Source organism: Elephantulus edwardii, unplaced genomic scaffold (assembly GCF_000299155.1).
Source record: "Elephantulus edwardii isolate Elephantulus edwardi_28Jun2011 unplaced genomic scaffold, EleEdw1.0 scaffold00077, whole genome shotgun sequence".
NCBI lineage: Eukaryota > Metazoa > Chordata > Mammalia > Macroscelidea > Macroscelididae > Elephantulus > Elephantulus edwardii.
This window is the reverse complement of record NW_006399827.1, coordinates 3,348,088-3,372,733: the sequence shown is the minus strand read 5'-3', so window position 1 is coordinate 3,372,733 and position 24,646 is coordinate 3,348,088. Positions and strand designations below refer to the sequence as shown.

The 24,646-nt window shown below is 42.5% G+C and overlaps 1 protein-coding gene across 1 annotated transcript in view; it reads left to right on the top strand.

Annotated features, from left to right (window-relative positions):
- Positions 1-11,365, top strand: part of PCTP (phosphatidylcholine transfer protein) — a 34,297-nt gene extending 22,932 nt beyond the window's left edge. Inside the window, exons 2-6 of the mRNA XM_006889456.1 lie at positions 1,089-1,206; positions 5,217-5,296; positions 7,327-7,498; positions 8,343-8,410; positions 11,300-11,365. Of these exons, the coding sequence (XP_006889518.1) occupies positions 1,089-1,206; positions 5,217-5,296; positions 7,327-7,498; positions 8,343-8,410; positions 11,300-11,365 (504 nt within the window). The remainder of the gene's footprint in view (positions 1-1,088; positions 1,207-5,216; positions 5,297-7,326; positions 7,499-8,342; positions 8,411-11,299) is intronic.
- Positions 11,366-24,646: the final 13,281 nt, after the last annotated feature.

Sequence of the window (24,646 nt, the reverse complement as noted above, 5' to 3'; positions counted from 1 at the left end):
GTACCAGTCAGATACGATTTGATGGTAAATACACAAAAATAATAATAAAATAAAATTAACAAATAAAAAAAAAAGAGTCTTGACTGTGGAGCCAAGCAAACTAAAGCTGTGAACAATCTCAATCTCTTCACCATCCATCCTGATGCTGCCAATTGGTCCAGTGGTGAGAATCTTTGTCTTCTTGACATTGAGCCTCAATCCATATTGGAGGCTGCAGTCCTTGACCCCCTGCAGCAAGTGCTTCAGGTTCTCCTCAGTTTCAGCAAGCAGGGTTGTGTCATCCAAGGTTTTCCAAGGTGGGTGGGAGGGTGCAAATAGAGGGGTGAGGATGGGGGGAGGTAGGGTGTTAATCATAGGGTTGCACAATTTGATGGGTGGGTGGGATAAGGGAAAAAATGTGTTCAAATTGAATAAAATTGTATTCAATTGAAAACAGTGTATTCAAACTTCGTAAATATATAGAGCAATATATAAAATTTTTAAAAAAAGATTATTTGGATTTGACCATTTCCTGTTTAAAGCCTCCTCTTGGCTTTCCATAGAAATCATAATGATATTCCTACCTTTTACGCTGGTTTACAAAGTCATTTGGGGTCTGGCATTATCTACCTCTGTGATTGATCATTTCCTACTCTTGCCTTGACCCCAGAATTTCTCTTTTTCTAGCCTGCCAGCTCATAAATCTGGTGACCTTCCCCCTGGCAGAATTAAGTTCTCTTCACTTTTTTCGTGGCCGACTCCTTCTTTCATTTTGCACAAGATGTTCTGATAAATGCTGACCTGAGGAGGTTGTTCTTGCCCACCTGAATGTATGGACACTCTTACTGTAATCTTTCTTCTAGTTCAGGTATCTGCATAGCACTGACAGCTGTCTTTAGATCCACTCTTATGTTTGTTCTCAGCTGCTGAAGAGCCAAGAGGAGAGCTTGACTGCATTTCCATCCCTGGGGTCGCACGGGTCACAGAAGAACTGCTCACTAAATGTTGGATGTTTCCTGAACCTCATGCTCATTTGTTTTTCGTATGTTTACAGAATCCAGTTTCTTCTCAACTTAGAAATGAAATTGTTTTTGCTTCTATTTTTACAGCAAACTGGGCTTTATGAATATAAGGTCTTTGGTGGCCTGGAGGACTGCCCACCAGCTCTGCTTGCAGATGTCTATATGGACTTAGATTACAGGAAACAGTGGGACCAGTATGTTAAAGGTGAGTGATTATTGTTGTGTGTTGTTAATTCCAAACTCAACACTCAGTTTATAGTGGCACTCCCTAACAGAAGTAGAAACACCCTCTAGGATTTTATGACACTACAATCTTTATAAGAACAGAATGCCAGGCCTTTTCTCTTAGAGGGCCAATGGTGGTGTTGAACCCATAATCATTTGGTTAGCAGCCATCCATTTAAATATTATTCCACTGGGATTCCTTAAAAGTAAGTAATACTTACTTACTTTTTTTTTTAAATCTTCTGAAATCAATTGAAAGTAGAATCCTTTCCTTCTTATTCTACCCAAAGTAAGGGAGCAGGTTTAATATCTATTATATTTGTTTCATTTAAAATTTATGTCACAAGTTTTAAATGCTGAGCTGAAGTAGACACATTTATAAAGAAAGAGTCCTTGCATATTTTCACATCTGCTGTCTGCTGGGCTCTGTAGGTACCTTTACTCTCCTTTCACTATTAGGTTGTGTTTCTATCACATTTACTGAAGTGGACTAAGGTTTCTTGAAGAGGTAGTCTCTAAGCGTTGTTTTCAAAGTTGAGGCAAAGTTTTCCAAACAAACAAGAATATATCTAAGTGAAGGTGTGGGGTAAGTAGAAAACAGCATGAGTGTGTTAGAAAATAATGAAACGGTAAATGTTAAAAACTGAGTGTTTACTAGTGTTGCTTGCTTGGATAAGGTAGTAGAAGCTAGAGTAAGGGCCTACGGCAGGAGGAGGGTCCATATCCCTGAGGGTCTGGCATGGCCACCAGACTGCAGGTTCTAGATTTTACCCTGTAGATGATGGGACTTGTATGAAGACGTTAAGTAGAAGATCCTCTTGCATCTGAGAGGGGCATTTACCGTTTCATTCTTCACAGAAAGGACAATGGAGCTAGCAAAGGCCTTTGATTTAGTAAAAAAGTCTTGTTTGGAAATAAGAAAAAGCCAACTGTCAGCTTAAAAAGATGAAAAGGATTTTGTGGTTCACAGCATTGAAAAGTCCCGAGTTTCTGGAAACATAAATAATTTCACCAAGAAATTTTTCTACTCTTGTTCTGCTTTCTTCTCTGTTGACTTTTTGATTTATGCCACAGCAGAGACGGAACCAGAAGATCCAGACTTTCAGTCTGACATTTAAATAACCCCAGGGGTTATTTATGAGGTCCACACGTTGGCTTTTATTGTCTAACTTTGGATGATATGCTTATTTCTAATAGACATTCATCATGGTTTGGGGCTACGTGCTATGTGGTCAGTTGCCGTTGAAACAGCCCTGGACACAGGCAACCCCATACACAATGGAACTCCCGTGCCCTGTGTTACCCCGTGTGACTGCTTGTGGGCCAGATCTTTGTGACCTATGGGATATTCATAGATTGATTTTTAGAAGTAGATCATAAGCTTTTCACCCTAATTTGTCTTGGTCTGGAAGCTCCCCTGAAACATATTCAGCACAATAGCAACGTGAAAGCCTCCTCTGACAGGTAGGGAGTTGACGATGGAAGAAGTATCCTGGCAGGGCCTCGAACCACAGTCTCTCTCATAAAAGAGAATTTTATCACTGATCCGGGACTGCCTCTTGGATTGCTTGGTGTTTTGTTGTTATTTAAAAAAAAAATACACTTGCTATTTAGGGAGAATTATGAGACTTATTTATCCAAGCAGGAAGCCAGAGCTTTGCTCTTTCAGGCCCCTTAGCCACACGGTGGGTTGACTTATGACTGCAACAGTGGACTTAGAGCAATGGTTGTGGAATGAGACAGGACTGGGAAGCTTCAGTCTGTTGTACATAGGACCGCAATGAACTGGAACCAACCCCATGGCATCTAGCAACCACAGCAACCATGGGGCATCATGCGATACAGACTTTGCCAATAAAGTAAGTGCCATGTGGCTTCAATTTTGAAAAGATCGCTCTGATGAAGCACACAGCATACAAAATCCATTTTCCGGCTACATCTATGCCTGAGGCCTCTGATTCTGGGGAAAACAGTGTTTGGTCCCTGGCTCGTGCTGGCTGGGTCCCGGGGTAGCTGCGGATTGCCTTCCATTGGAAGGTCCTGCACTTCTAAACCTCACTCTTGCCTCCTGGGTATTCTCTGAGCCACCAGAGAGCCTTTAATATGTTGGTGTGCTTACAGGGACGGACTATAACCCTGGCCAGATGCACTGACCCTGAATTTATCACCATGTCTTGCTTATTTTTCCAGCCCTGAAATTAGGGCCGACTTCTTTGACTTGGACCACATAAACAAAGTAGGGAAAGGTGATTTGACTGAAGAAACTTACAGTGCTGCTGCTAGATGGGACAATCAGTGCTGAGCAGGCAGAAGCAAGCAGATATGTCATAGAAAAGGTGCAGCCAGAGTGCTCCTTGGAGGCAAGGACTGTGAAACTTTGTCTCTCATATTCTGGGCTTGTTGCTGGTAGAAGTTGTTCCTTGCACTGGGAGAGTCTCAAGCATATCAGAGGATGAGAATGGCAAGGGCAGCACTCCATTCATGTCTGTCAGGTTGCTATGAGTTGTGCTTGACTCACTGGCACCTAACAACAACAATAACAACAACAACAAGAGGCAGGAGTTCTTGTTCTCTCCCCTCCTCCTCCTTTCCAGGGTTGTCCTCAGCCTCCTGGGGCATTAATGGACTGGAAACTCTTTAATTCACAGTCCTTCTCACTGACTTTCTCTCAAATGCGAAACTAAATTTTGCCTCTCTTCCCATCTGCAGCTCCTCGAGGGGCTCCCTGGATTTCTTCAGCTGCCTAGGTTTAACTCTCCCTCTCTAAATGGTTAGATCCGAGTTTACTGAGACACAGCCTGGGGATGGCAAAATGCCAGTCATTAGGTTCCTCTGCTGTCTCTCCCTAGTGGTTAAGGACGGCTGCTAATGACAAGAGCTCTGGTGGCCCAGTCAGTAGGGCGTTGGGCTGCTACCCCAAAGGCCATGCCTTTATGTTGGTTCCAGTTCGCCAGTGGAGTCTCCTCTTAATTTAATTTACAGGCTTGGGAACCCAATGGAGGGTCAGCTAGGGGTCTGTTCCCACAGAAAAGCCTGCAGTTTGAATTCTTCAGCTGCTCAATGGGTTAAGGGTCTGCTAGTTTGCTTCTGTAAGATTTCTAGCTTTGGAAACCGCAGGGATAGTTCTACTTTTTCTTTCTTCCTTTTTTTTTTTTTTAAAAAATCAATTAGCTGGCAGTATACCTGGTGGGTTTTTGTCACTCCATAGAAGTTTGCTCTTAAAAGCTACATTAAGAAAATCGGCACCAGAGCTGAGAAATGAAAATCCCTGAATGGCACAAACAGGAAAGGTTTTCAGTTTGAATCTACCCAGAGCCATTTATTAAGAAAAGTCTGGCAATCTACTTCCAAAAGGCGGCAACCATGGAAACTGTCCAGAGAGCCCACTTTTACTGTGAGCCACACGGGGCCCGTATGGGTTGGATTCAACTCAGCAGCAAATTTTAGCTGAGAAATACTGTGAAGAAACATAGAAAAGAAGGCAAAAGCTTAGGTTTAACCACAGCCCTGCCACTCTCCAGCTGATTAGGAAGAGTATTACCCATTGGAACCAGTAGTGCACAGCTAGAGGTGTTGAGCTGGTAGACCCACGGGGGGTCTGGGCTACCTGTAATGCATTAAGGAATCTGAAGAAGAAAAGGCTGAAAAGCAAAACCACTGATACTCTAGTGACATCTGGTGGTAACCTTGGTGTTAAGACGTCTGTCTGTCTTGATGCCTGATTTTGTTCAATTGTGTTCTGTCTGAGAATCTTGTTCATGATACGCGATGAACAAGCGGGGGTGGTCTGTTCACCCTCACCCCCTTCCCTGCTCACGGTTTTCTATCCTCTTGACTCTATTCATGGGGTACAAGCTTTCAAGGAAGGGTTTGAATTGATCTAACCTTTTCTAGAATTTTGTGCCTGTGAGCTAGTGGTTTCAGATAGATGTAAGTTCATCACAGATAAGATGGGTTTTAGGTTCATTCGTTTCTTTTGTTCTCCTGTAGAGCTCTATGAAAAAGAATGTGGCGGAGAGACCGTGGTCTACTGGGAAGTGAAGTACCCCTTTCCCATGTCCAACAGGGATGTATCCTTTCAACAGGCACATCATTCCTCGCTCTGTAAGCATTTCTTTTTTTTTTTTTTTTCTGTAAGCATTTCTATGCACCGCGGCCATCACCGGCTCTAGGGTGGAAGTGCTAATTTTCGAGCAGGTGCAGATCGTCTTGTTTTCGACCCCTGAAGATACATTTGCTGCAGCCATTGCTTCTTATACAACTTTTGGAGATGTCAGAGCATGATCCCTGAACTTGGCATCTGTGATTGGTGTCACTGGATTTAACATTGCTGCACCACTGAATTTTGGATGGGGAAGAGATTTTAAAGAGCTTAACTTCTTTAGTCTCCATAGGAGGTAGTGGGGCCCAGAGTGGGGAAAAGAACAGAGGTATTTAAGTAATTAATAGCAGGGCAGAGACTGGAGCTCTGGCCCCTGTACACCCAGCTCGCTCTCTCCCATTTGATCTCAATTGACTGTAGCTTCCAGCCAGCGATGTGTTAGGTGATGTCTCTCAGACGAGTGGAGCAAGTTGTGGGATAGGGTGAGCCAACATCTCCTGCAAAGATGTAGGAGGTTTGATAGGGAAGAAAGCCAGAGTCAGCACAGCAGCAGCTCAACACAACAGCAGCATCACAACAGCTGAAGCTCTGGAGAACTTTGCCCATGAGCTCACAGGAGAGTGGAGACCCCAGTGTGGTGTGTGTACAGGCTTGCAGGTGCCTGAGCAAAGACTGCGACAGCTGGGGTGCTGCGTGGTCATGGGGGTGGTGCGGGGTTGTGATTTTTACTATGTGCTACTAAGTGCAACTGGATCACACTTGGAGTGATTCTTTGGGGTTGCTTTCCATTTTTTAAAAATTCCTTTTAGTATACCACCCCTTGTTCTATTATTTGAAAATAGAAGGAATATAATAAGGAGCCCTCGTAGAGGAACAGGTAAGCACTCGACCTGCTAAACCAAAGCCTGGTTATTTCACCCCACCCAGGAGTACTTCCAGAAAAAACAAACAAACCTGGAAATCAATTCCTATAGAGATTAAAGCCTTGAAAACCCAGTGAGACAGCCCTCTGCCACATGGCGTTGCTATGACTCACAGTTGATGTGGCACCTAATTTGGTGAGCCTATTAAAGAACCAGCTACGAAATTCTAGGCTGTCATGTCAAGTGGGGTTTCCATTTCCAGTTCCATCACTAGCACTTGCCTGTGGGATCTTGAGCAAGATTTAAACATTTTTCAGAACCTCAGTTTTGTCATCTATAAAATGGAAGTACTTAGTATTGCCTTGACATGGTCTTCGTAAGGATCAAACCTGATGCTATGTAGACAGAGCGCGTCATGTTTATTACAATCAGAGCTGGAAAAGAGTGACTTCTAGTGTTGCTAAAGATTTCTTTTCCTTAGACATAGTGGTTTGGTAAATGTTTATAACGATGAAATGTCTTTGTAATTCTTGGTAAACCAGTGTTAACCCTGAGACAATAGCTGGCTACTGAATTTGCAAGTGTTCATGTATTAGCTTAAGCTCTTGTTACTTATTGTCCCTCTTTTGTATTTAGAGGTACATGATTAGAGCTTTGAGGTGAGCACAGGATAAAGATAAATGGCACCACCATTTATCAAGTGTTTATTTGCCCTGGTCATTGTCTCCAATGTCCTCCATATACATCGATGGCAGGTTATGTTACTCCACTGTCCGAGATAAGGGAACTGAGCCACAGTAAGGTTGAATAATTTACCTGAGATCACACAGCTGACGAATGGCCAAGTTTCTGCCGTTTCAAAGCATCTCTTTGGAGAAAAAGAGGGCTGGATTCTTTGCATGTATAATACACCAAGGAACCATTCACAGGCAAGGAACCATGTTCTTAAATGAGAGTTCTAGAGAGTATGAGGTACAATCTTGAGATGCAAGTAGGGAGATAAGACAGGAAAGGGAAGCACCAGGATCAGGGAGCAGCTGCCAGAAGGAGGTACAGGTTTATGGTTTATCCTTGTTTCAAGTTTATGCAATGCTCTTTACGCATCTGAGGTGTCACACCTTGACTGACAGTGCAGTATGTATACCTCCGGCAGCGGCAAGAGCTGGAGATCGACGGGCAGAAGGTCTACGTGATCCTGGCCCAGAGCACCTCTGTGCCTCAGTTTCCTGAGAAATCAGGTGTGATCCGGGTGAAGCAGTACAAGCAGAGCCTGGCCATTCAGAGTGATGGCAAGAAGGGGAGCAAAGGTAAAACCTGGGGTGCATCTCGGGGCACACAGCCAAGGCTGCTCCTGTGAAGAGCATGCTGACTCGGAGGGTGTGAGAGAACGGGGATGGGAGGCCCCTGGAAGTTAGAGAACAGCATGAGGTCAGAACTGACAAGGGAGCAGCACCAGGGGAAGGACTTGCTTCCCTTCCAGGAACCTGGCCAGAGCGAGACGTGGGCTTTGGAGTCTGGCTCCATTCTGTGTTGACTTTTACAATGTGCAGGTGAAAGGGGAATTTTGCAAGCAAACCAGAAGTTTAGAAATTCTCCTCAGGCTAATCCTGAGGATAGGGTAGACTGGCAATTCTGTCTCAGGGAATACAGCACCCATTCAGCACGCCATTCCGAAGACTCAGCTCCTGGCTGCCTTGAGCTCTGGCCCCGAAGAGCCAGGAGGCCACCCTCCACATCATGTGGGAAGGAGTATGGCCTTCACTAAAGTCCAGACTTAGCCCTGAGGTGTCTCAGCTCTGTCGCCCTGCTCATGCATCTGACATTCCTGAATCTCAGTTTGGTCTTTTATAAGACGGGGTGAATTTTTACCACCTTTTTTACAGTTGTTACATAATTTATAAAATGGGGCTGAGGTCTCATGCTAGGTAGTTGATAACTAGTAGTGTATTTGTGCATTAAAAGAATATTGGCCTATAAGCATGCTATGCGATAGATGGGAGGAGAGTAAAGTTCACTTGAATTGTGTTCTCTCTCCTCATGTTTTCTGGGCCTGAATGTAGAGATACAAAGTGTGCAGGGATTTTCCCCTTATAATAGTTTTCAAACATTTCCCCCCCCCCTTTCTGAATTCTCCTTTCTCTCCCCTTCTAGTCTTCATGCATTACTTTGATAACCCGGGTGGCCAGATTCCGTCCTGGCTCATTAACTGGGCTGCTAAGGTGAGATCCCAGGAGGCGGGAGGGGGAGGCGCGGGGGTGGGGTGTGTGTGTGACCTGTGTTGACTTAGCCTATGGAGCTGTCAGGCTGAAGAGACACTTTGTCTCCCATGGAATGAGGCTCTTTTATGAAGCAGCTTGGGTAAGTGATGATGGTGGGAACTGGGCTTGCCAACACCCAGGACGAACGCTGGAATGAGAGACAAAGAATCCTTGCTTGGAAGGCCCGCCCGTGTCCACCAGCCCTGACCCCTTCTAGGCTCATTCTTTAGAACCAACTACTGGACAGTCCTTCAGCTCTTCCTGGGACAACAGTGCCTTTGGGTGCCGTGTCTGCTTATGGAGATGAAAGACAGACTGACCTTGCTCAGGAGGGAGCCAGACATCTGTCCAAGACTGGAGGAAGACTCCAGCTTATGTTGTTTCCAGCAAGAGGAGCCTGGATCATTAGAGACTGCCCAAAACCTGACGTCATGGGCTTTTTTGGGTCCCTGAGTGGTGCTAACAAATTTGCATTTCAAATCTACCAACATTTCTGCAGGAGAAAGATGAGCAGTCATTTCTTGACTTATTTATGGCCTTTGAAAACCCTCTGAAAGGTCAACAGTAGTTTATTTTCAGATACGATAGGACATAACAAAAATAACAACACACAACTCCCTAGAAGTTGGTGGTTTGAACCCATCCCGTAGCACTGCTTACGATGGATTTGGTGATCTGCTCCCATAAAGATGTTATTGTTCTGGTTAGAGACCTTGTGAAGAACAGAGCTGAGCCCTGTCCTATCCAGTGCCGTCCTCACCATCTCTGATACACTTGAGCCCATTGCTGTAGATCCTGTGTCAATCCACCTGGTTGGGGATCTTCCTTTCTTTCGCTGAGATTCCACAATATGTCCAAAGTATGAGAGGCGTAGCTTTGCTTGCCATCCCTGAATCCAAGCAAACCCAACCCAATCCTATGTAACAGTTCTACTCTATAGATTATGGATCACTATGGGTCAGGATCTACTCAATGTCCACACATTTGATTTTTGTTTGGCACAAGTCCCTGGTCAGATGCGAGATTGAAGGTTGAACTAACTGAGAAATTGGATATTTGAGTCCACTTAGATGTTCTTCTACGACTGTCGTTGTGCCTTCAAAAAATCAGCCATTGCAAACTCTATGCAGTGCAGTTCAGCAGACACGTGGAGACGCTAAAAAAGTGGAATTAACTCCATGACAGCTGTTGATGCTACCAACTGGAGGGTGTAACGAAGTTCTTGGGGGTTGAGGGTGAAAAGCACATTGAAAAGCACTTTGGAGTCCAGCCTATGTAGTTTTGAATCCTGGCTGCACTGTTGGTGGTCAATATAATCCAGGATGGTCATTCAATATTGTCCTTTTCAAAATCAGACATAGATATTATGTATGCCATGAAATAGGTGTTTGGAAAAAATCAGACAGTGCTTGAAAAATATTGCACAATAACCCTAGTTTTAGTTCATGTACTGAACAACAAATCCCACATCACCATTGGACCAGTAGACGACACCATGATCAACAGAGAAAGGATTGAGACTGCCAGTGACTTCCTCTTTCTTGAATCCACAGTTAATACACTTGGTACCAGTCAGAAAATCAGGAGCTGTATTGTGCTGGCCAAGTGTAGTCAGGGACTTGAACAAGTTATTGAGGAGTACTGAGGTCACTTTGAGGACTAATAGGTGCCTGACTCAGGCCATGACCTTTTCAGTCACTTGCTATGCATCTGAGAGCAGGACAGTGAATAAGGATGGCATAAGACCTGATGCCTTTAACCTGTGGTGTTTGAGAAGATTGCTGAAGATCTCATTGACTGACAAAAGAATAAACAGGTCAGTCTTGAACAATGTGCTCCCTGGAGACCAAGATGATTAAAGCTTAGTCTTAAATATTTGGGGCATGTTGCCAGGAGAGTTTATTGGAGAGGGACAGCATACTTGGGAAGGTGGAGGGGGCAGCAAAAGAGAGGAAAACCTTCAACCAGGTGGTTGACATGGTGACTGCAGCAATGGGTTTGAATGTATCAGAGTGTGAGGATGGCGTGATATATGACAGTGTTCAGATTTGTTGTTCATAGGGTTGCTATAAGTCATACTTGACTCTCTGGAACCTAACACCACCACCACTGACATATTAAGCTCTGGTAGCCTAGTAGTAAAAGCTATGCGGCCAACACAAAGGCACAAGGTTTAAATTCACCACACCAGCTGCTTCATGGGAGGAAGATAGGCAATCTCCTGTGCAATTTACTGCCTCTGAAAACCCACTGGAGGGTCAGCTACAGGTTGGTTCCGACTTGATAGTACACATCAACAACAACCAGCACTGGGAGTCCTGGTGAAGAGCCGTGCTGCCACGCCAAAGGAAAGCGGGGTTACTGCCTCTCAACATCTGCTGGACGGACAGCTACAAGGCAGTTCAACTTTATGGCAAATAACAAGCCCAAATCCATACCATTTTCTAAAACAAGTCCTTCCTCTCATTTCTGTAGAAGTATCTAACAACACAGCTCAGGTTGGTTCACTTTTTGTGTGTGGGTTTTATTTGTTGTTGTTGTTGTTTTTCTTCTCAAGACAAGATAGCTCAGAATATTTTAGTGGGTTTTTTTGTTTGTTTTTGTTTTGTTGTTGTTGTTTTTTTACTACAAAAGCCAAAACAAGCAATGTCTTAAGATGATGGCTGCAGCCATTTAGTTTCATGTAAGCCCCTCATTTTACTTTTCTGTTATCCATGAAAACATTCTATCACAGCACACCTGGTCCATCTTTTATCATATCCAAAGTAATCTTTATTTCTCTTTTGTCAACTCCAAAAGGGCCATGAGTGAGTGAAGACAGCCAATGACAGAGTCTCTCTTCCTTTGCAGAATGGAGTGCCTAACTTCCTGAAGGACATGGCGAAAGCCTGTCAGGGATTCCTCAAGAAGCCCTAAGAGCAGGCAAGGGGAACTACGAACCTCTGGGAAGAAGTCTCTGGAAGTGCACGAACCACCAATATTCCCTTTTGTTTTTCTCTTCAGAGGCGTGCCTGCTCTCCAACATGCCATCCCTGCACCTGATTGCCTCAGGGGGCACCCAGGGGCTTCCTCTCCCATTCGTCCCACTCAGGGCCACTATTGACTACGGCTAGGATTAGAGAAGCCTCAGCTTGTTTATTTTGAAAGAGAAATTCTCAATGGGGAACACAATCATTCCATTGTGCCATTTTGACAGGAAGTGGAGTAGGTGGAGGACAGACAACAAAATGCAAAGAATGACTGCTCAGGACAAGCTGCCTCTTTCCCAGAATGTGAATTCTTACAACTCCAGAGGGGCTGCGGGGGTCACATGCTTTCTGATCTGGCTTCCAATGCTTAGCTGATGTCCATTTGTCTTATGCTTTTTTGTTCACTCAGTTTGCCTGGGATTTGAGATGATAATGCAATCAGACTGCGTGTTCCTCCTCGTCCCTATGATAGTATCAAGCCATTTGGAAAAACATTGCGTACCTGACTGGGTACACAATGTGCTAACAATAACTATCTTGTCCTGGTTGTCTGGGTCGAGGTTTTCCTCTTTCCCATGCGTTGCTGGGAAAATGCTGTGCACACCTCTCCAGTGGTCTGCTAAGACATTGAGGTGGTTTTGGCAGCTAGCAAAAGGAGGCAAAAGATGCTTCGTGCATGGCATCATGACCAAGTGGCTTTATATGCAATAAGATGCATTTCCCTTCTGAATGCTTGCACACGTTGAAAGAATGATAGTTCACAGTGAGGGGAAATGTAATTAGTGACTTGGTTGACTCAGCCTCTTTTTCTCAGGAAATCTACCCAAATTGCCTGCCTCTGACATTACCCAAAGGGCTTTGGCTTTTTATCTTTTCACCTGTGTTTTGATAGGGAAAGCTATGCTGTGGCTAAAGACACAGGCATGATGATCTCAGGGAAACATTTTAACTAGTGTGTCATGGTACCAGATCTCAACGAATGAGTGTAGACACTAGGGACATAAAGCCAGAAGGAGGGGGGCATGCATTCTACCGGGATACCTCGGACTGTATTATCTGGCAAGGAAACTGTTTCTTCCACACAGAATAAACAGAATGACTTATACTTCTTGGGTTTACAGCTTCCTACTTGTTCCTTTTTTGAGAATAAAGCAGTTAGATCTCTTTTGCTGTTTGTGTGATGACCATCCTAACACACCATTACCATTTCATTGCCAACCAGTTAGAGGGAACACATAGCTGACCCTCCAATAGGGTTTGAGAGGCTGAAATTGTATCAATAGTGTACTGGCATCTTTTATTGTCACATGGAAAGATTTGATGGCATAATGATTAAAGTAGTTGGTTGCTACCTGAAAGGTTGGTAGTTTGAACCTATGGGCTTTGCTGTTGGAAGAACATGTGGCAAACTGCTTCCATAAAGATAAACAGGAGATTAATCAGAACTGGCTTTGACAAGCACTGTGGCAATTGGACAATTAAAACAGACTTTCAAGGGGGAAAAAAAAGAGGAACAAACTGGGGAGGAGGGTAGAGAAAATAGTGCAACAATGAATGAGTGGAAACCCACAATCTCTGTAAATATTCATTAAAATTAAGAAAATTTAATTTAAAAAAGATAAACAGATATATTTACATATAATACAAAGCAATATTGCATGAGAGATTACCCATCTTTCTCCCTGGATTCAAACTCCTTTGAGTTGACAGTGTAACTTCTTGCTGACTAGGCCACCAGAACACAAGAGGTCTTAAAGGATATCTTTGAGTCGAAGTACATGGCAGATGGGGTATAGTGAGGCCTCCTCGGGTTGGTATTAGATTCAGATCTGACAAAATGACAAAGTTTTGTCTCACTTTAGGCATGTTGCTAGAAGAGGCTATTCCTTAGAGAGGAACATCTTAGAAAGGTGGAAGGTGAGGAAAAGATGAGAAGATCTCCCATGAGATGGGATGACACAATGAGTGCAGCAATGGGCTCTAGTGTTTCAGAGATAAGGAGTATGGCACAGAATAGGACAGGGTTCAGGCCTGTTGTTGATAGGGTTGTTTGTGAGTCATACTTGATGGCAGCTAACAACAATTTGGAGGATAATGCCATCTTGTCAAGCATGTAGGTGGTATAAAGTCATGTAGGCAGACAGAATCTGAGCCAATAGAAGACGCCAGTAGTGCAAAAACTAGAAAACTTTTGTGGTTGTATTCAATCTTTTAAAGTTTACACTCTTTTTTTTTTTAAAAAAATCTATTTTTCGTTTCAATGAACATCTACAGAGATTTTGGAATTCCATTCATTCATTGTTGCACCCTTCTCCCCAGACACCCCACCTCACCCCCCCCCCGTTTGCTCCTCTCCCTGAAAAGCAAAAGAAAAACTCCCTCATTGGTACACAATCCCCCCCGCACCTCCCCCAATCCCACCCCCAACCCCAAATATAATCCACTCTGCAACCCTCATTGTGTACTCCTATGATAAACATAATGCCCTAAAATATAATACTTTTAAACTATTCTCTCCCCCATAGACTTCAATGCCATAAACATATTTCATCCAGTTTTTCTCAGCCTTACCCCCACCCTGATGCCAGCCTCATTCTACAACAGTGGCACCATATAGCATTTGTCCCTTTGTGACTGAGATACCTCACTCAGCATAATGTCCTCCAGGGTCACCCATTTTGAATAATATTGCATGAGTTCCTTGTTTTTCAATGCAGCATAGTATTCCATTGTGTGGCTATACCACAGCTTCTCTACCCATTCATTTGTTGATAGGCATTTAGGTTGTTTCCAACTCCTTGCTATTGTAAACAAAGCCACGATAAACATGGGTATGCATATATCTACTTGGATGTCATTTATGGTCTCTTTAGGGTATATTCCCAGTAGTGGAATTGCTGGGTCAAATGGTATCTCTAAAGTCTTAAAGGGCTTACTTTATTATTTGAATTTTGAAACTAAATATATTGTCATCCACTAGCATTTTTGTTTTTCTTCTTTCTTTCTCTGGTTGTCTCAAAGGAGCCCTGGTAGCACAGTGGTATAAAAAGAGAGGTATACCATGTAAAGTTTGGCCATCCAAACCCACCAGCTACCTTTCTAAAGTCTAATGTGGCAGGAATAGTGTGGTCTGGATTAGGTCCAGCTGAGATTAGTCAGGATTTCAATTAAAAGTTAATGGCAAAAGTAGCACCAGCATGGATGCTAATGTTTTTCCATAGTTGAATTATTCACACTACATAACAGTTCAAAGTTAATGGTCACTTTGGAACTCGGGATTGCCAGTAGGGGTCACTTCCCTTGAAAATGTTCCTGTTTCATGAAAGAGTCCTGGCATGACTCCCTGGCTGAGATTCCTTGCACAGAACCCCCAACAGTAATGCTTGCCTTCCAAACCTGCTTCCCAGCTGGATTTGGAAGAGACAAAGCAGGAAGTGCCCATTTGGTTCTCACATTTCTGGTAGCACCACCCAGTCGGCTCAGGGGATTAGCATCATACTGTCTGGTGTCCATCCGGCAAGGTGCTGGGTACAATGATTTTGTCTAGAATGAATGAGGCAGGGTTGGTCTCTGTGTTCTGGCAGCCATAGTCTAGTGAACTGTGACTGAGTGAACTTCTAGAAGAAGATACAGCAAACAAATTGTTCAAAGGGTGATAAGTGAGAAGAAAATGCAAGTAAAGGGGACTTGGCTGCAAATCTGGGAGCTCTAAGTAAGTCTGTGGAATCATAGAATTAACACACGAAAGGAGGACTTAAGAAAATTTATTTGTATTTTTAATAATTGTATGTATGTATGTCTATTTGGGTAAGTGTTTGAAGCTCTGGTGTCCTAATAGGAGTTTCACTGCTAACTGCCAGCCCCCGCCACCGCCCCCCCCAAAAAAGCACATGGTTCAAATCCTAGCTGTTCTGCATAAGAAAGATAGGAAATCTTCTCCTGTGCAATTTATAGCCTCTGGAAACCCACTGGAAGGGTAGCTAAGTATTGATACTGACTGACCTCATTACACTTAACAACAGTATAGCACAAACGGTTAGGCACTTTGCTACTAACCAAAAAAGTAGTGGTTTAAGTTCACCCAGAAGCATTTAAGAAGAAAGGCTTGAAGATCTACTTTTGCTGCTTCTGAAAGATCTGTCACTGGAAACTCCCTCTGAAACTCAAGGGGCCATTGTGAGTTGGAATAGGTTTGATAGCATCTGGTTGGGTGGTTGGGTTTTTTTGTCTCTTCTTTGTTTGATATGCAGTCCATTCAGAAAATACAATAATGGGACAATGACTGAGCATATACGTGAGTTACTGTTGATGCCCTTTGACATCATCACATGCCAGGCCCAGTTTGAGTCAGTGAAAAATTGAAGGGTGAGAAGGCACAGATTCTTCCATTAAGGAGACGAAATGCTAACACAAGAGTTTGTGGTTATGAGGAAGAGTGTGGTCATCATCACATTACAGGAAAGATGACAATGCTTTAGGACCCAGAGGCAAAGGGCTAATCATTTCTCAGCATCTGTCTTCTCTGGCTTTCAAAGTAATGGCCTTTCAGTGTAGCGTCTGGTCTCTTGAGATTTCTCACAGAGTATTGTGGACGTCTGAGAAAATTCTGGTCAATGTCCTAAATTTAGATAATTTGTGCCATTTCCAGTTCAGGATCATAAAAGGAAATAGTATGAACTCACCTGGTCCTTTTCTTTGACTAGGAAATGATGAGAACTGGAGCAATTGTCTGATTCACAGATAATAGGGTTCAAGATGATAAGCCAGCCCTACCACACTTTACTGTTAGAAAGATCTACACTTCTTTCCTTTTTAAGCCATACCAGTTGTTGATCTAACTCCCCCCCCCCCCAGTTTATCCTGTAACTAATAAAGAATAGTATAACATGTTCCCTTTGGACAAGGTGATCAGTGGTCCCATGATCCTCAAGACCAGGCAGGATTTCAGTATGGACCTATGGGCAGAAGAACATTATCAGTAGAGGCATCAGTGGATAAAGAGTGCAGGTGTGGCATCACCAGTGGTAACCAGGATGCTCAGTATTGAAAGGTCACATCAGGGTCTAGAGCAAATCCAACAGAAATAGGGAAGGCATGAGACCTGGGCTCTGAAAAGCTAGGCCATGTGTTCCCACTGTAGCACTTGGCTGGCTGAGTTGTGTTAGGAAGCTACTTAGCCTCCCTGAGGCTCTTCATCTGCATGTTGGGATGATGTTTCTTTCTTACCTCACTAAAGACTAAGTTGTAAGAAAGACTCCAAATTCAGTGCCTGACATACACGTTCCTTTCTTTTTTTAGCCACAGATGCTCATTCCCATCCCCCATCCTCTGTGAACAACAGTATCTCAGACAAGTCTGTCAAAGGCAATTAGCATCTAGCTGGTAGGCATTGCTCCAATCTAAACGTTCCAGGTCTCAGTCAGCACCTTTATGAGTGAGGTTTTTCTGTATCTGATAATCATCTTAAAGAGGATGGATTTGTGGTGAGTCATGGATGTGATGAGAAAATTGACCAGACTGGAGGTGGACGAGTTCCTTCACAGGCAAAGGAAATGAGCGTGTAGCTGGGTCAGGAGGCAGGAGAGTGGAAGTCAGACGTGTGTGATTGAGACACTAGCATCAAGACTAATGGGGATTGGCCACTTCCTGTATGCTAGGCACTTCACATGGATTCAATAATTTCATCTTCACCACAGTACTATGAACTGGATGGTCCTCATCTCCATTTTCGAGATGATGGCAATGAAACGGAGAAAGGTTCAGTCATTTGCCAGTTACTAATAAACCCACCGGTCAGCCATTCCCAAACCGAATCCATCCGCAGACTCCGTTGATTAATGGCTCTCTAAAACACTCCAAATCTAACCACTGCCGTTCCTTTTATTTCTGCCACTACTTTAGCTGGCTTTTGCCCTTTGTGCTTGACAATTTGAAACCACCTGCAGGCGCTTGGAAGTAAAGTCTGGTTGTTTGCTTCCAAAAGTTCTTATTTTTAAAATTTTTTTTAAATTTTACTTTGGTTTGCTTACAAATTTGTATATTTTGTGTTTCACACTATTCTTCATCACATTGTGTCATACATTGTGTTTTATAAAAGTAATCACCATTGGACTATGTCCATCATTACCCTGTCTTTTCAGGTCCTCGTTGGATCTTTCCCATTTTCATTACATTATCATCTTCTCTCCACCCACCAAATTGTGCAACCCTGTGCTTTTGTCCCTACTCAACCTGCTGCTTCCACTCTTCCTCTCTTGGGTCCCCATAAATATTTTAATAGTTATCCTATTTTTATCATAATGGTCTTACGCAGTATTTGTCCTTATGAGACTGAGTTAGTTCACTCAGCATAATGCTCTCCAGTCTTAATGGACTGAGAAATTATGATACATTCACACAATGGAATACTATGCAGCACTCAGGAGCGACAATTTTGAAAAATACTTTATAGCTTGGGAGAAAGTTCACATCCCTAAGAATTCTATTCTGCACACGTAAGGTTGTCACAAATCAGAATCCATTTGATGGGAGCTTTTTGGTGTTTTGGTTTATATATTTCTGCCCATTTTTTTCCCACCTGTACTCTCACATTCTAAGCCTAATCAGTCTTTCTTCTGTTCCTTCAAAGTGACAAGTACAACTGTTAGATCAACTCTCCTCTCTGCCCAGAATGAATGCCTCTCTTTCTGACTCACACACACTGGACATTTTCAAATCATGAAGATGATTGTTAAAACACCACCTCTGAGTCCACACAGTAGAGGGAACCGCCGAGGCACTCCCTGTTTAATATCCCTGATTTCAGGGAACATCCTTTCCCTCCTCCCATAGTTGTCGGGTCTGTTCTGACACCTCCAACGCTGTAAATCTGACACGAGAAGACTGCCAGGTGGTTGGTGGATTTGAACTGAAAGAGAAGCTTGGCTTTTGGATTAACAGCGTGACTCTATAAACTAAGCCAGTAGAGAGGCCTATGTGACACATCTCTCTCTCTCTTTCTCTACGGAGGAGTCAGAACCAGCTCATAACTTTAAGTTTCTGATGCTGTAAATTGCACAGGAGAAGACTGCCCATCTTGATTGATTGGAGTCACTGGTGGATCCGAACCATCTGCCTTTGGGGTGGCAGCATACCTTCTCTTTATTGAATTTGCTTATTGGTTTGGGGTTTTTATGTTGATTTCTATTTACATACAGTCCAAGAATACATGGAGCTTTGTCTTGGTCCCTAATATATAATCACTATGTAGAACACACACACAGACCTCCTGGAAACTAACTGTTGAATGAATGAATGGTGGAACAACTTTGTCTGTATTCTCAATCACAATGCCAGAAAGATGTACCAAAAAACAACGAGGAAAGTATACCTAATTCACTTAATAATTGTCTACCCGATTTTTGTCACTTCCCCACTATTTTATTATTGTTTTCCCTTTTCATTCTGTTTCAGGACCGTTGGAGGATCTATTTCTTCCATATCAAAGCATCCACACCAGAGAGGCATTGTTAGTTTAAGCAGGAGAAGGAAGGAAGAGCTGGCATTGGGCACAGCAGGGCTGGAAGAGACCTTTTCATTTGTAGGCCAGAATCCTCAAAGTTAACAAAACCAGATTCCTGCAGGGATGGACAAGGGTGGCTGGGTGTGAGAGCAGGCAGCGCACCCAATCCATTTTCTTCTATCTCCTTTACCTCCTTTTTCTCTGGTGGTTCAAGATCTGAGAAAAAAAAAAAGTCTACGGAAAACAAACATGACAAAAGTTGTACTCTAGAGCTTGAGAGACAACATACAGTACCATATGTTTTAGGTCAAATAGCTTAGGAGGAGTTGGATCTTAAGTGCTCATGGATTCTGCTTCCCCGCGCATGCGCTGTTTCATTTTCCAAGGGGAAGTGAGATTCTTCATTAGGAGTACATTTCAGGTCTGATCGTGAATAATGACTGATTGCTGAAAGCTTCCATATAGGATTTTGCCCTCCATGACAAGGCTCTCACATCCCCATTCCAGCTACTTTAAGCTGTTGTGAACAGTGTTCTTTTTTTCCCCCCTTTTCCATTACAAGCTAGGAAATGTGCGGGTGCAGCCACTGGGCAGGGTCCCTGGAGCGAGCCCAGCAGGGAGACTGTTTCCTCACATCTCACTGGAGTCTGTGAATTGCTGGCTAGGTTGAATAATCATCGCTGAAGCTCTGTGTCTTCCCATCCTATTCTTTCTGTCCCACTAACTTATGAAATAGCCAGTGACCCGCTGGAGGACTAGGAGATCAGCCAGATGTTTCCTGAGCAGCGGCAGCGTCAATGCACGCTTCCCCTGCACATCATCTTGTGAGAGGGGAGGGCTGCAGGGCGCTCACCCCAGCTGACATCATTGGGCGAGGTGGCCTGGGGAGGATTTCAAAGCAAAGCAGGTTGGTCCGGGAAGCAGCGCTCAGCTGGCAGTTCTGTTACGGGGGAATAAAGGACTCAGGTAACTGGGGAGAAGGTCTCAGCTATGTAAGTGTGCTTGTTTGCCAGGAGGAAGTGGTGTGCCTCCCTGAATATCTATGGATATAGGCCCTGTGACTTTTTTGAAAGCATATTCCAGGTGTCTCTGAAGTGACTGTGAGTGGGTCAGAACTTGCAACTTTGCAGCTAACAGTCAAGCACATAACCCTTTGTGCCAGTCACGGACTATACGCAATTTTTAGTGCCTCTCACTTGGCAGTAATTTCTGTTACACAACGCTTGTCATAGATATTATCCCATTTACAATTCCCCAAGGATCCTGTGCAAACAACATTGTTTCCTCTATTTTATAAAAAAGGGAAAAAAAGTAAGCTTAGAAGTTACATAATTTCCCAAGATTACACTAAAATGGGAAAGTGGAAGAACGATCTTTTAGCTCAGGTCCTCTGATTCCAAATTCAATGTCTTCTGTAATGTTGCAACAATGTGCGACAAGTTTTGAAAAAAGGATTACAAAAGCTTCATAACGATAAAACTTCTTTTGCATTGCAATAAGATACAAGGAATTGAACTAGTTCATGTAATAAATTCACATATTGACTTTAATAAGTGAAAGTTTAACCTCCTCTGTTATTACTGTTGTTATGTGCTCTCATAGCTGACTTTCCAGTGGATTTCTAGAGGTAGTAAATTGCTTGGGAGGGAATCGCTTATCGTTCTCCCAAAGAGAAGCTGGAGGGTTCAAACTGAGTGCCTTTGGGTTTGGAGTGCAACTCCTCACCCCTAAAACACCATAGTTCCCTCCACGGGCAGCCTCCTCTCGCCCTAATTATATTCCTCAGGCATACACATCGTAAGTCATTTCTGAAAAATAAATAAATAAATACACACACACACACACACACACACACACACACACACACACACACACACACTATCATCCTGCAACCTTCTCTTTCAGCTATCCACAGCTGGTACAACTTTCTATCTAGGACGCTTACATCTCCCTTGCACTTTTTTTACTGCATTTCAGTCCTCTGCAAAATTTTCTCAACCAATGCCTCCGGAAACTCTATGAACTTTGATACATGTCAATAGCTATAGAAAGGCTTCAAGTCTTTTGTTCATAGGGACGCTATGAGTCTTGCTCAACTCGAAGGCAATCAACAACAACAATGTCCTATATAGTTGGCATTTGGTAGCATATACACAATACTTCAATAACTTTCCTTGTGTGTACTCTAAGCCCTTAATGAACATTTTCTGTCAATAAGTTCTTAAATATAAGACTTCCTGTGCCACAGGGCATGCAATTTAGATTTGGAAGAAATAGACAAAAATATACAGAACGTAAAGATGTTGGAAATGGATTTTTTTAAAGCTATCAAGTCATAGAAAGGCACATAAATAAAGGTATTAAAAAGCCCAAGTCACACTCCCCTACTTTTCTCAAGAAGTTTCAGCATTTTGACCCTTTGTGTGAGTTCTAATGACAAATTTTAGCTTCTATCCAAGAGGCTACAAGCTATTTGTAAGTATGTTACTTTACTCTCTAATGTCCCTAGAGTGCTGAAGCCCCCAGAGGTTAAATACTCCCATTATTAATCTTGCCACAGGAATCTGAGAAAAACCAATTTTTGCTGCCCTTTGGGTCTTTAATGGCTCCTCACCACACACAAACCCCTTATTGTGCTATTCACAACTTTCCAGATGAAAACCAAAGGCTTGAATCAACTGTGGTCAAAGAGAGCAAATTCTCCACTATTCCACACACATACACATATACATACACATACCAACCCTGCCTTTCCACCAGCTACTAAAACTTCAAAATCAATGCACACGACATGGGATGTTTCTAAAGGGCTATCCCCTGCCATCAACTTCATTAAAGGTATAAATGTGCAATGGCATTTAATGGTGTTTATTTTGAGACATGCAATGTTTACCCTTGAAAGCCTATTATGTATCTCTCACCTTACAGTGAACAAAAGGGCATTGTAACTTCAGGTCGTCTGACTGCTTGCTTAAATTTAGGTCTGCACTCAAATGAGAAAAATACTTGCGTATCAGTCATCTTGGAATCCAAGAGACTTATTCATAGAGCATGTGGGGCTCTATTCATAAATGATTTATGTCTTTGCAAAATGGGGAATGGGGGTTGTGTGTGTTGCCCAGAGAGCCATCGTCTCCCTCTCCTGAGTAATTTATACAAGATCAATATTTATCAAGGTGAGCCAAGAATTGTGCCATAACTCTCCAACAGCCAAATACTTCATTTACAGTTCCTTCACCCATGGAAGGGAGCATGACAGGTTGAAAAGTCTGTGTAAAAGCTACTTAAAGTAGCTTTCATTTGGTGCCTGTTGCTTTAGATTCAGGATGAGGGTTTAGAAGAACCCACAGAGTTCTCTTTTTTGCTTATGGTTCAGGGACTAAAACTCAGTAAATTTATTTGTTGCATTCAGGACTGATGTGAAATACATAACCATTCCTGATACTGTAGGAGGCTTGACCTGATCCTGCAGATAGGTAACCTGATGTTATCTTTGAGTATATGTTCATTGAATACTTGCTAGATATTTTATATTGAATAAAGACACAGTTATTAGCTAGAATGATCTATCAAATATATGTGCAATCAATTAAAAATTTAGAAAGGTAAAGAACTATATACTCTATTAGAGAGCTCTGGTGGCTTAGTGGTAAGGGGTTTTGCTGCCAGTTCAAAGGTAGGTGATTCGAATCCACCAGCTGCTCTATGGGAGAAAGGTGGAGGACCTCCAGTGCACTTTACTGCCTTTGAAAACCTGTTGGAGGGTCAGCTTTCAGTTGCCTCTGACTCAATGGTACATAACAACAAAAACAACCACTACTCATTAAAAGTTCAGAAAAGTGGCCTTGAGACCTAGAGGAAAGGCAAAACAAGATTCTCTATAGAATTCTAGGAAAGAACAATCAGGAGTCAATCAGGCAGTTAGATAGTGAACTCTGGTAGCTTAGCAGGTAAGTAGTGGCATGGCCAATGCAAAGGCAGGTGGTTCTAATCCACCAGCTGCTCCATGGAAGAAAGATGGGCAGTTTCCTCCCATACAATTTACAGCTTCTGAAAACCTGATGGAAAGTCAGTCAGGAGTGTTCTCTGAATTGACGCCACATAACAACCACACTAGGCGGATGAATGGTGGAGAGATTTTTAGGAAGCAGCTAACATGTTAACAAAGGAAACATCTAAGACCTTCATGTTGTGGAAATGAAATGAATGTGCTCCCAGGAGTATTTGTATAAGCAAGTCTGAGCATTTCCATTAAAACGAGACTTTTAAAAGGCTTTATACCCTTAGCCAGTTCCTTTACTTTGTAAGCAAGAGACTCTCCTAGATAAAGGTGTCACAGATTTCTCTTTAAAGATATCTCTGGTGACAATGTAAAAGGCCATAAACTAATCGTCAAGATGATTATGGGTGGCTTTTGTGTTCTCTGCTTTTCCATTTTATATAATGCATATGATTTAAAAGTTTGAAGAGAAAAAAGATGTTCTTTTAAAAACCTGCATGAAGTCTCTCCATTGCTTGTAGAATAAAGTTAGCTGATCACACCTCAAAAAAAAAAAAATATCAAGACTTGTAAAGAATGGCTATGAGGATGGTAGTGATGGTGATAGTGGAATTTTCCCTTTTTTTTAGGATTTGCAGAATTATTCTTCCATGCAGCAATTGGTCATAATGGAATCTCCACCAACAGCCACTTAATGCTGGTCTAAGTCTTAAGGCAATAAACTTAACACTTAGGGACTATAGTGATTGTATTTTCTTTTTTTTTTTTAATCATCAGCATCACACTACCATGTCTGCTACTTGGAAATAACTATGTTTGTAGCAGCTGTATTCATTAAGAGTTTATCTCTCAGAAGTGTTTAGGGGAACTAACAAGACTCACAGATTTCCATTGGCATAAAATCAGCGTTCTGGAGTGTCTAGTCTCTATTCCTTTCCAAAACAGAGTTTTACTTCTGGTAAGGCATGTGTATCAGAGCCATATGCACAATTTTAGTTGATGTGCTCCCTTCTCAGCTCATCTGGGCTAAAGTAGAATCCTTGGGTTGTTAGTGGTTTTCTCCCTTTTAATAGATTTAAGAGGAGCTTATCATAATATGACAGTAAATCTACAGCTGATCTCATTACTTTTTTGGCGGGAATTCAAGGTAGGAGATATTACTGACCTTACTGATGCTTTCACATGAAACCGGTGATTAAATTAATTGAGTAGCAAGTGTACAGCTGGCCTTTATAAATGCAAATACCATAGCACGGAGAGATTGATGAAATATGTTTGCTTTTCCATTTTATCCTCTCTTAGCATTCCCAGGATGTAGACTCTGGAGGAGATAAGAGTCAAAGCAATTATAAAATACAAAGCAATTACTTTGATTTAAATTTATTACATTTGAACATTCTGTTTTTTTCAGCTTCCCTAGATTGAAATAAATCCCAGTGTATTTCACTCTGTGTTTTACAGAGCCCTTTCACATCCATTCTTCCATTACAATCTTCTAAATTTTAATAAAGAGGGCATCAGTGATAATGATATGGACAATATTTATGAGGCTAATGGTTTGGATAATGATGATGATGAAACTGAAATTTATTCATTTCTTCCCAAGTTCCAGGTCTGTGATAAGCATTTTATGTATATGAGATCAGTTAATCTTCTTAATAACCTGGATGTTCTATTATTATTGTTGTTAGGTACCCTTACCTTAATTTGGCTGTGATTCACGACAG